This window comes from Lemur catta, chromosome 15 (genome assembly GCF_020740605.2).
Source record: "Lemur catta isolate mLemCat1 chromosome 15, mLemCat1.pri, whole genome shotgun sequence".
Taxonomy (NCBI): domain Eukaryota; kingdom Metazoa; phylum Chordata; class Mammalia; order Primates; family Lemuridae; genus Lemur; species Lemur catta.
In genome coordinates this window covers 1,330,858-1,344,137 of record NC_059142.1, presented here as the reverse complement: position 1 = coordinate 1,344,137, position 13,280 = coordinate 1,330,858, and the positions used below count along the sequence as shown (strand labels likewise).

At 35.3% G+C, this 13,280-nt stretch overlaps 1 protein-coding gene across 15 annotated transcripts in view; it reads right to left on the bottom strand.

The window, feature by feature from the left end:
* NCOR1 (nuclear receptor corepressor 1) overlaps window positions 1-13,280 on the bottom strand; it is a 154,797-nt gene that overhangs the window by 65,110 nt on the left and 76,407 nt on the right. For all 15 annotated transcript variants that reach the window (XM_045569421.1, XM_045569430.1, XM_045569427.1 and 12 more), the window contains 4 exons: window positions 9,748-9,965; window positions 8,088-8,150; window positions 6,162-6,301; window positions 1,117-1,243 (listed from right to left, as the gene is read on the bottom strand). In XM_045569421.1, the coding sequence (XP_045425377.1) occupies window positions 1,117-1,243; window positions 6,162-6,301; window positions 8,088-8,150; window positions 9,748-9,965 (548 nt within the window). The remainder of the gene's footprint in view (window positions 1-1,116; window positions 1,244-6,161; window positions 6,302-8,087; window positions 8,151-9,747; window positions 9,966-13,280) is intronic.

Here is a 13,280-nt window from a genome sequence, read left to right as displayed (position 1 = left end):
ACTCTGATAACTTCTTTGAAAGTACGATAAACACATCAAACTGCCTTTCATTGTTTGTAGCACTCTTATATTAATACTACCCCAGGGTGAGCTTGCTCCAACATTCTCTTTATTCTTATAACAATGACCTCATTTTTCACAAAAACCTCACAGAAAAAAGTTTACTTATTGTTCAAAGCCAAAAACCAATTTCAAGATAAGTTTTAAGTTTTAAAAGACAACAACAATAACTTGTAGGAAAAAACCCACAAAAACAAAATCTAATATTTCTAACACTGGACAATGTAGAACTTCCTAAGCTTATGTAAAATATAAGACTCTACAAAGGAAAAGATACACAGCTCTAATTACATGGAAAGTTTAAACAATAATAATTCCAGAATAAAAAGCATATTAGATAGAGAAAATATTTGCATATACAAAACATGAACATGTTTAACATATAATATATAAAGAGCTCCTAAAAGCATTCATTATGAAAATCCCCCCATCAGAAGCAATTTTCAAAAGAAACCCATAGAAACTTTAATAGCAATGTAAACTGAAATAAATTAGGTACTTTTTTATTCTTTAGCAAAAAAATCAAGAAAATCATTCCTTTTTCAGGAAGTTATCATTGATTTGTTTAAGTGACAAAAGGGATTTTATTTCTTAAGTTTTTAAGGTTTCTTGGGTTGATTTTTTTTTTCTACTGGTGTTTCCAGGGTCATTAATTCTTTTTACGTGAAAATATAAATATGATATATGTAAATCTTTGTAAAACTATGAAATCAAACTCAAGGCAATAAAGAAGAATGTTAACTGATATTAACTGAACAATAAATGTGGCGATGATACCGATGCACAGATATTTTATTGTTGCTGGCGGTTAGTGTCTAAAGGGGGACTGCCGTTTTCAAGATCTTCTGGTTGTAGCACCTAGACCATCTTAGGTAAATAAATATTTGTTGAGTAAATGAAAATATGCGCTATGTTCAAGTCTGAAGTCTCTATGCCATGAAAACATTGATATACCATTTCCCTAATGAAGCAATTTCTATACAGTCAAATGACTAAGCTAAAAATTACACATTTGGGATAGCAGGAATCACAACTAAATTTAATATTTTGAGATACCTTCACTGTCTTCTGGATTTTCCTCTTCATTGGAGGCTTCAATATCTTCATCCTCCTGAGCAGAAACAGTGGAAGCAACACTTTCACATTGAGACACATCTCGCTCTTCACGAGGTTTTCGTGAAGTCTAAAGAAATAATATTAAATTATTTATGGTTTAAATAACTAAAAAGAAAAAAACCAAATCTTTTCATTTCTGAAATAATGTAGAACACTGGTAGACACACACATACCATACAAAAAGACTGCATGTTTGACAACAGTTCTTGTTAAAGTGCAGGCAAATATCTTTGGGTAACCACTAACTGGCCTTTTATGCAGATGGTTTACTTTCATCAAACTGATCCAAAGTTACATCTGATCCATTTCTGAAACTACTCACCACTATACATGTACAAATAGCCCAAAATCACAAATCTCTCTACTCTTCTTCCACACCAGCTAATGTATCTTTCTAATAAAAACAATAAACACATATTTTCTAATAAGGATAACATATACATTGAAATGTGGAAGATATAAAATCACATTACAAAAAATAACTACTCATAATTCCAACAGCTAAAGAGTCTAAGTGTACTGGTATACTTCCTTTCAGTCTTTTACATGCATCTACATGTATATAAATCTTTATGTATACATGTAAACACAACCAAAATAGCCCTAATGTAGTTATATATCCTACTTTTAAAAATCTAATATAGCCATGAACTGAACATATAACTGTAATAAAAATAATTTATAAATGATTCCATAAAAGCTCTGTATCACCATACATTTTAAATTCTCCTATTTTATGGCATTTAGGTCATTTTCAATTTTGGTATTAATAATACAGCACTAAACTTCCTTCATTGGCATTAAGAATTATGCAATTTTATAGGCAACAATTGATCATCTGTGTTACTACTAAATTTCTTTTTATTACTGAATTTAATTATTAATAAGAACAGAAGGACAAATTCCTTATTAAAAAAATAGTATGTTCCTTTCCAGAAACTACATGTTTATGCAAAACTGCTCATTCTTCTACTGGGTTCACTTATCTGTCAGAGTACATGTACATATTTAAATGTAAGACATTAGCTATTTACGTTATACAACTTCACGTTGCCAAACTGAAGGCTTATAGTCTCTTGTGTTTGTAGACCCAAATTTCTGACAGTCCCAGCCCTCGCAGTTCTCTGCTCCGTGCCCCTTCCACAACCTATGTTTCACCCCATTTTAGCTGTCAGCCTCAATAACTAAAAGTTACCAGTATGTCTAGTCATTATTCTAAGTTTACATATGAGAATGCTATTTAGGATCCAATCCAAAACATTAATTAACTCAAGAGAAACAATCATTTTCCAGTATCAGCCACAGAACTAGGTGAAATTCTGAAGGCTAAAAAAATCCATTCCAATGTTCTTAGCAGGAAGGCAAGGGAAGAATCTCAGAGAGACATTGGCCACACTTTTAAAAAGCTTTCAGAAGATTCCATGAAGGCTATTTTAATATTCTCACACATTAGGTAATAGCTACTATACAGATTTTTCCAGTGTCCAGTGTGCATTCCTCCTATGCCAATATTAACCCATCCTGTTTGGTCCTTTCACTAATGACTACAGAAAAGACAGCTTTTTACCACAACTGTACAACATCCCTCTGTTCACATGCAATAATCTACTACATCTTGGCCGGGCACGGTAGCTCATGCCTGTAATCCTAGCACTCTGGGAGGCCAAGGCTGGAGGATCACTCAAGGTCAGGAGAGTTCGAGATTAGCCTAAGCAAGAGCAATACCCCGTCCCTACTAAAAAATAGAAAGAAATTAACTAGACAGCTAAAAATATATAGAAAAAATTAGCCGGGCATGGTGGCGCATAACTGTGATCCCAGCTACTCGGGAGGCTGAGGCAGTAGGATTGCTTGAGCCCAAGAGTTTGAGGTTGCTGTGAGCTAGGCTGATGCCATGGCACTCTAGCCCGGGCAACACAGCAAGACTCTGTCTCAAAAACAATCTACTACATCTCCAAGTATTTTCCTCTCTACAGTATTTATTAAAGTTTAATGTAATAATTCAAATATACAGAAATGTAACAGTCATGTATCTACCACTGATATTTGACAAATATTAGACATTTGCCATGTTTTCTTGAGATCTTTTTTAAAAAGATAAAATACTCTAGATAAATAATTGAAGCCAGTTGTCCCTATTATTTTAATTGTAATTAAAATCATTATAACAAGATACCTTAAAGATGTTGTAACAGTTAATTTTATGTGTCAACTTGGCTAGGCCACAGTGCCCAGATACTTGGTCAAACATTATTTGGGATGTTCTGAACAGGTGTTTTTTGGAAAAGATTAACACTTAAATCAGTGGACTTTGAGTAAAATAGATTACTCTTCAAAATGTGGGTGGGCCTAATCCAATCAATCATGGGCCTTAAAACAGGGACTGACCTCCTGGAGTAAGAAGGAATTCTACCAGGAAACAGCCTTTGGACACCAACTGCAACCCTTCCCAGAGTCTCCTGCCTGCCAGCCTACCCCATCAGACTTTGGATTCGCCAAGCCTCTACAATCAAGTGAGCCAATTCCTTAAATAAGTCGGTATCTCACTCCATGTATGTATGTATGTATGTATACACCTTGTTGGTTCTGTTTGCCTGAAATTTGGAGAACCCTAATATAAAATTCATATTTTAAAACATATCTCATTCATTCGTTTGTTTTTTTTTTTTAAGAGGAACTAATTCATTCTTTACTTGACTTTCTCCCAAAACATTCTGCATGGCATCTCATGAAGTCAAATCTTTAACTTGTCAGTAGACTTTTTTTTGTTGTTTATTTTCTTTATGTTGCTACAGGATATTTTTAACTCTCACATTCTTATTTTAACCCAAAAGCTCCTTCCTTTTAAAGTCAGTCAATGTTATACTTTGTCTATTCTTATTTATAAGTTCAAATCTTAGTAAGCTTGAATTATCTGCTTTTTCTCTACCCATTCTATCACTCTTTAATGATTCTCAAACTTTTTGGTCTAAGGATGCAACACTTTTATACCCACTGCATGTCAACATAACATTTTTTAATCAAAAATAAATATTTTCCCCAAACAAAATATAAATTATTGGAAAAGTGGCATTGTTTTACTTTTTGGAAACTCTTTAATGTCTGGCTTACCAGAAAATAGCACAATTTTCAAATGCGCTTTCACATATAATCTAATCTATGGATACCATGTTGTTTTAGTTGAAGTATGTGAAAAAAATCTGGCCTCACACAGGCATGCAGTTGGAAAAGGAAACAGTATTTTAATAGATTTTTCAGGTAAGTGTGGATATTATTCTTCGATACTATACCAAGACTCAGCAAATGGTTATTTCTTAAAGGTCAATTCTAAGCGTGAAATCTGAAACTTTATCAGGGAACTTTTTGTACTCTATTAAAATTTGTTCATGTATCTTACACTTTGGTACATTCAAAAAACACTTTTTATAAACCTTATTAATGTATAACATCCATTGTGAAATCATGAATTGGTCATCTGAAAATACTGAGTTAGGCAGATTTTTCAAATGTGGATACATTTCATTATACAATACCAAATATCACATTGCTATTTTTCCACTGATCTCATCAGAAAAGTCTGTAATGAGAAAATGTTAAGCTCATGGTGAGAGATACCCATTTTCTAAAATTCTTGTTTTTTGCTTGAAATCTCAAAATTTAAGTGTTTTCTTTGAAAGACAAGCTCAATCATTTATTTTCAAGAAAAAATCTGCCAAATATCCAAGTCTGAAAAACCATAGTTGCCTGTCATTCTTTTAATTAAAAATGATACTCCATGAAGTTAGTTCAGCTTAGAATTCAAACAATTGCCAAAGTTCTTTCCCTTTAGAGAACCATCATACTTTGGTATAGAGAAGAAAGACTTTATGCATACTTTCCATTTCATCACACAGTGTATTAAAAAGACATTGTACTCAAAGGCTGAGATTTAATAAAACTAATTGTTACTGCTTCATCAAGGACATTACTAAATGAAACTGGAACTTTAAGAAATGCTTGGATATGAAGAATACATTAAGTAGTAGCACACTTTGGTATCCTGCCATGATTTGTGCTAAGGCACCAGCAGTTTTTTACCTACCACTGCTTTGACACCATCAATGCAGATGTCAATAGAGTGGAAAAAAGCAAACATCATCTTAACATTTTTATGAAAATAGATTTGACCTCATGGAGTCCTAAAAAGCTCTACAGACTTTAAGAACCACTACATTGGAACTTCTTTGTTAAGCAATTTTCAATAATCTTATGTTCTCTGATTTTTAACATTTATTCCACAGAATCGTCTCTCTCAAAAAGTGTCTTGTTTTTTTTGTTTTGTTTTGTTTTGAGACAGTCTTGCTCTGTTACTCGGACTAGAGTGAGTGCCGTGGCGTCAGCCTAGCTCACAGCAACCTCAAACTCCTGGGCTCAAGCAATCCTGCCTCAGCCTCTCGAGTAGCTGGGACTACAGACATGCGCCACCATGCCCGGCTAATTTTTTTTCTATATATATTTTTAGTTGTCCATATAATTTCTTTCTATTTTTAGTAGAGACGGGGTCTCACTCTCACTCAGGCTGGTCTCAAACTCCTGACCTCGAGCAATCCACCCGCCTCGGCCTCCCAGAGTGCTAGGATTACAGGCATGAGCCACCGCGCCCAGCCAAAAATGTTTTTAATATACGAAACCAATTCATACAACATGATCAACAGAACTCCAACTAAAGTTTTCAATTCAAACTTATATTTTCTAAATCCAGTCTATAGTAATTCAACAGTACTTAATTCCCATTACTACAAATACAAACTTACTCCTTCAGCAATAGAGAAATAGTCAACCTATACCGAAAATTAGCATGCTTTTTACATGTCAAAGCAATAAATAAAAATGGAACACCCAAAAGTTTCTCTCAAAGCCAATCTCTGAAGCTCAAAAAAGAAAACAAAAAAAACTTGTAAGTAAAAAACAGCAAGTAAAAAATTCACCACCTGTGATATACTCACTTTCTGTTTATGCTGCTGCAAGAGGTTATCAAGATTGTGTCGTCTTTTGTAATTAAAATAGAAGTTTTTACATTGAGCTTCACTTTTAGTTCCCACCATTTTGGCAATTGCTGCCCAGTTACGACCATGTTCTACAAGACCTATATTTTAAGAAAAGATAAAATGTTAATTGAACAGTCACCTAATCAAGCAAGCAAGAGAAATAATAAATCAACTTTATCACTGCATTATAATCATTAACACTAAAACTGTGCTTTCAATTACTTATTAGATATACTTCAATATTTACTGAATTACTCACTGACACAAAATTCATTTATAGCTGTGTATTTTTCTCCCCAAATTTAAAACATGCCCATTAATGGAAGAGCTAAATTTTACCGTTGCTATGTATCTCCAACAGGGCTAGAACACTGTTGGACACTTACTAATAGTTCAAATGCTTGCAAACAGAGTGATTAAGGTAGTCAAATATACACAATAAACACAAAGTAAAGATATGTATGACACCACTTATAATCAACATTTGTCCTCAGTCGATTCACAATCAATCAACTCCCTCAAAAAAAAAATTAACCAGTTAAACAAGAGTCTGTTGTTACACAATGAAACCTATGCAATTTAATACTTCTCAAATCAAATGATATATATATATATACACACACACATACACACGTATGTGTAAAGAAATATGGGTATATTAAAGCATATATATGTATATACAGAGATCTATATGCAAAGATATACATTAGATACAGGTGTACCAAAGCAGAAATTCCCTGCACAAATCTAATGATTTATACTAAAACATCAGTTTTTCGAGGTTCATACAAGTAACTCCGTTAATAATAAAAATTGGAAGATCACTTTCAAATCCCACCTGATATATGAATAAGAGATGAAAAGAGTGGTCACTAAACAGTTGCATGTAGGTGTATCTGCCTGAAAAAGACCACTTCATATACCTACTTACTTAACCATGACATTTTGATGATCAGATGGGAACAAATGTAAATCTTTTTGAAAGATACAAAAATTTAGCATTTACTAATCATGGCAAATAAACTTCAAATTGCTTTATTTTTGGTAAAGTTGTCTTACGTATGGTTCTAAAATGTATCACTCATTATCTGCTAAATGAAAAAAAATCTGGAAATTAAAGCAATTGCAAGAGCAAAAAAAAAAATCTGAAATGTGTCACTAAAAGGTCAAGCTATAATATAATAATTTCTCTTTAGAACTACAAGGTAAAAATTTAACAATCAAAAGTTAGCTAATTTTCCTCAAAATTAATAATTACTTATCCTATTAGAAATTTTAATTCAATTTCAAGCTAAACTACATGAATAAGCAAAAGGAGAAAAATACAAGATCCATAAAGTTCCAGAGCTAAGATGAAGGCTACTGAAAGTGGTAGAGACAAGATTCAAACTTTTGTCTGCCTGGTTACAAAATTCATGCTATTTCCTCTGAATCACTCTGCAACTTCTTCGTGGTTTACAATCAAATGATTTGCCAAATGCAAACTGAGAAAGTATTTACCATTCTATTAAATGCAACTTCTAAATAATACAAAATAGACTTTCTATCAAAATTCACTTCAAAATAATTTCAACTGCGTATAATCCTAACTATTCTAAAAAAGTGAAAATAGCCCACTTGCTCTAATAAAATGACATTCAAAATAAAACTATAGAGAGCATCTTAAATACCTCACACTTGGGTGTCTTAAACAAGGCACACTGGGGGGTATCTTATTGGGAACTACACTATCAAAAAGAATTCTTAAAGTTATTTCTATTTATACCTTTTTGGAAGAATTTTCTTTCTTTCTTTTTTTTGTCAATTACAAAAATTAGTTTCATCTCATTCATGACTAATAATCCTAAAAAACAAAAGCCTGGAACCCGAACTACCATACTTTACCTTTTTTGGCAACTTCCATTTCTTCTTCTGTCCATCGAGAGGTCTCTACAGGCTCTGTGGAAACTGAAATAAAAAGACAGAACTCAATCAGCCAGAGAAAAACAAAGTTAAATCCTTTACTCAGACCAACCATATAATCTATACCCTATTTATATCTAATATAAAAGCCTGTTTAAAGCATTTGATGAAAGAAACTATGGAAACAGCATGGTATTGGCCTCTCCCCCTCCGAACTAGAAGAAAAAATTCAACATTTCTCACTGTTATGATCTTTCTCAATGTTCTTAAAAGTTCCATCCGCTTCTACATTTTTGAACATCTTTACCTTATTTTTGAAGAAGTCCCATCTCAACCAGTGCCTTCTCACTTAGATTTATGCCCCTCTACCCCTCCTATCCCACAGTGTCACAGGAAAAAACACTCTCCTCTTTCCGGTCCAGGCAAGATTCTCTCTCCTCTTCTCTGAACCCTCACCTCTCCCTAATTCCTGGGAACCCTTTTGTTCATGACTGAGTGTCTGACATCCAGTAGGCACAGATGATCATGAACTGACCACTTTCTCTTTCACTTTAGAAAGAAAACTGAGAACATCAGGCCTGATATGAGCTCCTGCTACATTCCCTTTCACAATTAACAGTATCATCATCCCCTCCAGTCACTTAAATCACTAACAGGCTCCTCAGACTAATTTCTGAATCCTCCCTCCCATTTACCACTCACATCCAATGACGTGAGTCAACTCTAATCTCCTGAATTCATCCCCCCCTTGCCTGGGCCACTGCATACATACAAAAGTCCTTCTAACTGGTCTCTCTGCCTCCAGTCCTTACGCTGTCTAACCTGACCTCCAGAACTGCCACCAGAGCCGTCTTCCTAAGATGCAAATCTAATCATAGCATTCTTCTATTTAAAAACCTCTGCAAGCTCCCTACTTCGTAATCAAAGCAAGATGGAATTCAAACAAGGTCCATCATGATCTGCCCTCAGCCTATCTTTCATCTTCCTGTCTAGTTAATCCTCCCACATCATTCTTGCCATTCCCTGAAGTTGCATTTTCTTTCATACTTCATGTGCTGGTAAAATTGGTACCATCGAACCATGGACGGTGATAATCATCATTAACATAATCCTTTTATAAACTAATGAGACAATACTTAGAGAGAGAGAGACTGATATGCTTGGACTCTTAGATCCAGTATTCCCTAAGAATTTATTCCTATGAAACATAATTTAACAGAAAGAAAATGCTATGCAAATAAAGGCATTTTTCATTACAGTGCTATCTATATTGGTTTAAAAGGGAGTGAGGGGACAGCCAGTCGTTCAGCAATAGGGAAATGCCTAAATCATGCCTCAGCATCACACAGCCATTAAAAAAAAAGGAGATTACTCAGAAATTGGAAAATATTTATGATATATAGCAAGTTAAACATCAAAAAATAAAGTAACATGCACACTAGGATTACAACTAAGTAAAAAATAAAAACAGCTATATTAAGGTAGCATGGCTGATGTTCTTTTTCAAAAGACTTTAGTATTAGAGTTTAAAGACCACACTTCAGAAGTATTTCTAGGCTGTCAATATTAGGGGTCCATCCTGTGCTGAAAGCAAAATCCCAAACAAAATTAGGGTCCATTCACACCAATCTCTTCCACTCACTGGGTTCTGGTGGCGGTGGCAGAGGTGGAGGGGGTTCTTCCGTGGCCGCCGCAGCGGCGGCACTGGCAGCTGCAGCTTCGTTTGTCATGGACCTGGTGATGCGGCCCTTACGGCGGCCCTGACTGTTGGCGGTCTTTCGCCCCCTCGGTGTGGCCTGCTCTCTCTCCTCAGTTTCTTCAGTTGTACCTTCTATCTTGTCTTTTTCCTTGGTATTTTCTCTGGACACAAATGCAAATGAAAACTTTGTGATTTCAAAGTACATATACATCAAAAATTTTAGTTTTGAACATTCTTTAAACAGAAATTGAATAAACTACCCAATCTCTCAGTTACTTAAAAAAAAATTATGAAAAATTCTGCCATGCCATAATTTTAAGGAGCTCTGACTGGCTCAAATGAAGACATTTTACAAGGCCTGTTTTACATATTAATGGACTTAAAAACGTTTCAAATCAATTGATTTAGAAACTAGAATACTCCATGAAGAAATAACAAATGGCAGCAGAAAACCCCCTACATCTACAATCCAGAGGCTGCTAATAAGCAACACCAAAAGGTAGGAGCCCTGGGGTTTTTTTTGCCTTTGCTCTAAGTTGTCTCATCTGTAAAATGAAGAGCTAAAACAGATGATCTCCATGATAGATGTCTTTTCTATAGTAATAATCCATAATATTGTATTACTAAACCAGGCTCCATATTTTAAACCACATCCGATACTAATTAGGTGCAAACAGGGCAGTATAGCTTAATGGTTAGGAGAACAGTCTCTGGAGCCAGAGCTCTGTGATTTGCTAGTCATGTGATAACCTTGGACAAGCTGCCTGACCTCCATGGGCCTCAGTTTCCTCATCTGTAAAATGAGGATAATAATAGTTCATTTCACATGACTGTTGCCAGGACTTAAGAAGTTAATTTATATAAAGTGCCCACAAAAGTGCCTGGAACACAGTAAGCATCACGTGTGTTTGCTATTATTAAGGCTAAACCTCTCCCAGGCTATGAAATGCTTACCATAGTCTCAGGCACTTAAATAAAACTTAGTAATGATGGTTAACTATTAATAGCAACAGTACTACAAGTAATACTGGAAGAGCATTTCTCTGAACTAGTCACCTCCTATGGTTGTTGTATTTAAGAATAAGGTACTTAATCTACATCTACATTTTTACAAATGAAGAATAGATGGCAACACTCAAAGACTCAATTATTCTTCCTTAATGGAAGATGCTGATTTTTTTTCAAATTTTATCTACTTTAAGTAAAGACCTGTTGCAGTTTACCAAGTTATAGATTTTTCCCCCAAAATTAAAAAAAAGAAGTCGAAAATAATTCTTTCCCCCATCCTAAATTGAAGTTACCACGTAGCTCTTTTCCCTTCACTTCATCATTCCCTGTCAATTTGGCTTCCATTCTAGAGCCTCCTTTAAAGATGTTTTGTCAAAAGCACCAATAACTTACAAACTGCAAAATCAAATGACCTCTTCTCACATTAGTCTTTCTGATGCAACTGACACTGTGGACAATTCTTGCTTTCATATCCTTTTCAACATAGCTTTTGAACTATCTCTGGCTGCTATTCTGGCTCTCCTTTTGGGGACTGCCTTTCTGCTCTCATTCCTTCATCTGGGGATTTCTCAAGGCTCTAGCCTGGGGCCTTAGAGCTCTGTGAACTTAATATTCCCACCAATTCTACTGGGATGACTCCCAATCTCTATCTTTGGACTCATCCCTTAACTGCTATGATTCACACTTGTCTTTCCAACTACCTGCTGGAATAGCCACCTGGATTTCCCATCAACACAGACTGAACATATCCAAAATCATGCTCATCCTCACCATTCTGCTTCTTGCTCTGCCTCATTCTTTAAATGTTTGTTGTTAACAGTACTACCATGTTCCTAACCACTCAGGTTATAGATTTGACATCTGTAGCTCTCTCCTTTTTCCTTTACTTCCTATATGGGATCTCACGCCAAGTTTTGATTATTGCATCCACTAATTCTACCACCATTGTACTTATTCAGTACCTTAGTACCCCAATCCTAGATTTTTATAACAGACTCCTTGACTCTCTTATCTCTGATCTATTCATGCCACACTGCTAATGGATCAACACTCCAGCAGGATAGCTTTGGCCAGCAGTCCCCAAACTTTTTGGCACCAGGGACTGGTTTCATGGAAGACAATTTTTCCACAGATGGGCAGGGGGGAAGGCAGAGCTCAGGTGGTGATGCTGGCGATGGGGAGAGGTTGTAAATACAGATGAAACTTCACTGGCTTCCTGCTGTGTGGCCAGGTTCGTAAGTTTCTTAGAAGACACAAAACCCCACGGATGGGGGCAGGGGATGGGAGGGAAGGTGGAACTCAGATGATGATGCGTGGCCTGGTTCCTAACAGGCCATGGACCAGTGCCAGGCTGCAGCCCAGTGGTTGGGACCACAGACTTTGGCAATAAACCACTCCATCCATTCTAATCCCTTCCTAACTATTCCCAAACAGACTCACAATACAGTCTCCTGAATGAAGCCTAATATTTTCGCGTTCATTAAGGTTCTACATCATCTAAGCCCAATCCACCTTCCACTTTTCTTCACACTATGTTCCAGTCTAATGAAATCACTATCTGTTATTTCTCAAAGCAGTTCTACCCATATTAATCACTAGTTCTGCATAAAGTCCTCCAAACTAACCAGACAGAAGTAACCTCAACCTGTTCTCAATCTCCCAACAAACTTTATTGGTTCTGTTCATTTCTTCCTTCCAGGCTTTTTTCATTTTTTTTTTAATAGTATTTATACCTTGCCTAATTTTCTTCTACTAGATCATAAACTACCTGTGAATACTCACATTGGATGTAATTTTCATCCTCCCTAAGACCTAGCCCATACAATTAATAAATGAATGCTTGTTAAATAACTAAGAAATTTTAAGAAAAAAGAAAAATCAAGATATGGCAGTTCCATCTGAATAGAACCACTATGTGGTACAATATATGTCTAAGCTAAACTAAAAAAAATTTTTTTTAATTCCTTTATAGGCATCTTCCTAAAGTACAAAATTAAAATGGCATGAATATCTGACTCTTTTATTAAGAGTGACTTAGGCTGCTTTAGTTGCTACAAAACTAGGTAAACCTTAAATATTTCCAAGAGGACCACAGAAATATTAATAACACAATAAATATTAAAAAGGAACAAACTACTAATACACGCAACAACCTAGATGAATCTCGAAGGCATTTATGCTAAGCAGAAGAAGCCACACAGAAGATTACATACTGTATAGTCCCATTTATATGTAATTCTAGAAAACGCAAAACAGATTAGTGGCTCCCAGAGGCTGGGAATGGGGGTGGGGAGTGTGTGTCAGGGGAGAAACTGACTACATAGGAGCCTACAGTAACTTTTCGGGGTGATCAAAACCTTTTCAATCACAATTGTGGTAACTATTACATGAGTGTTTATGCTTGTCAAAATGCATCTATGTATTCACTTAAAATTGATGTATTTCATTTTATGTAAATTATAAAGCTA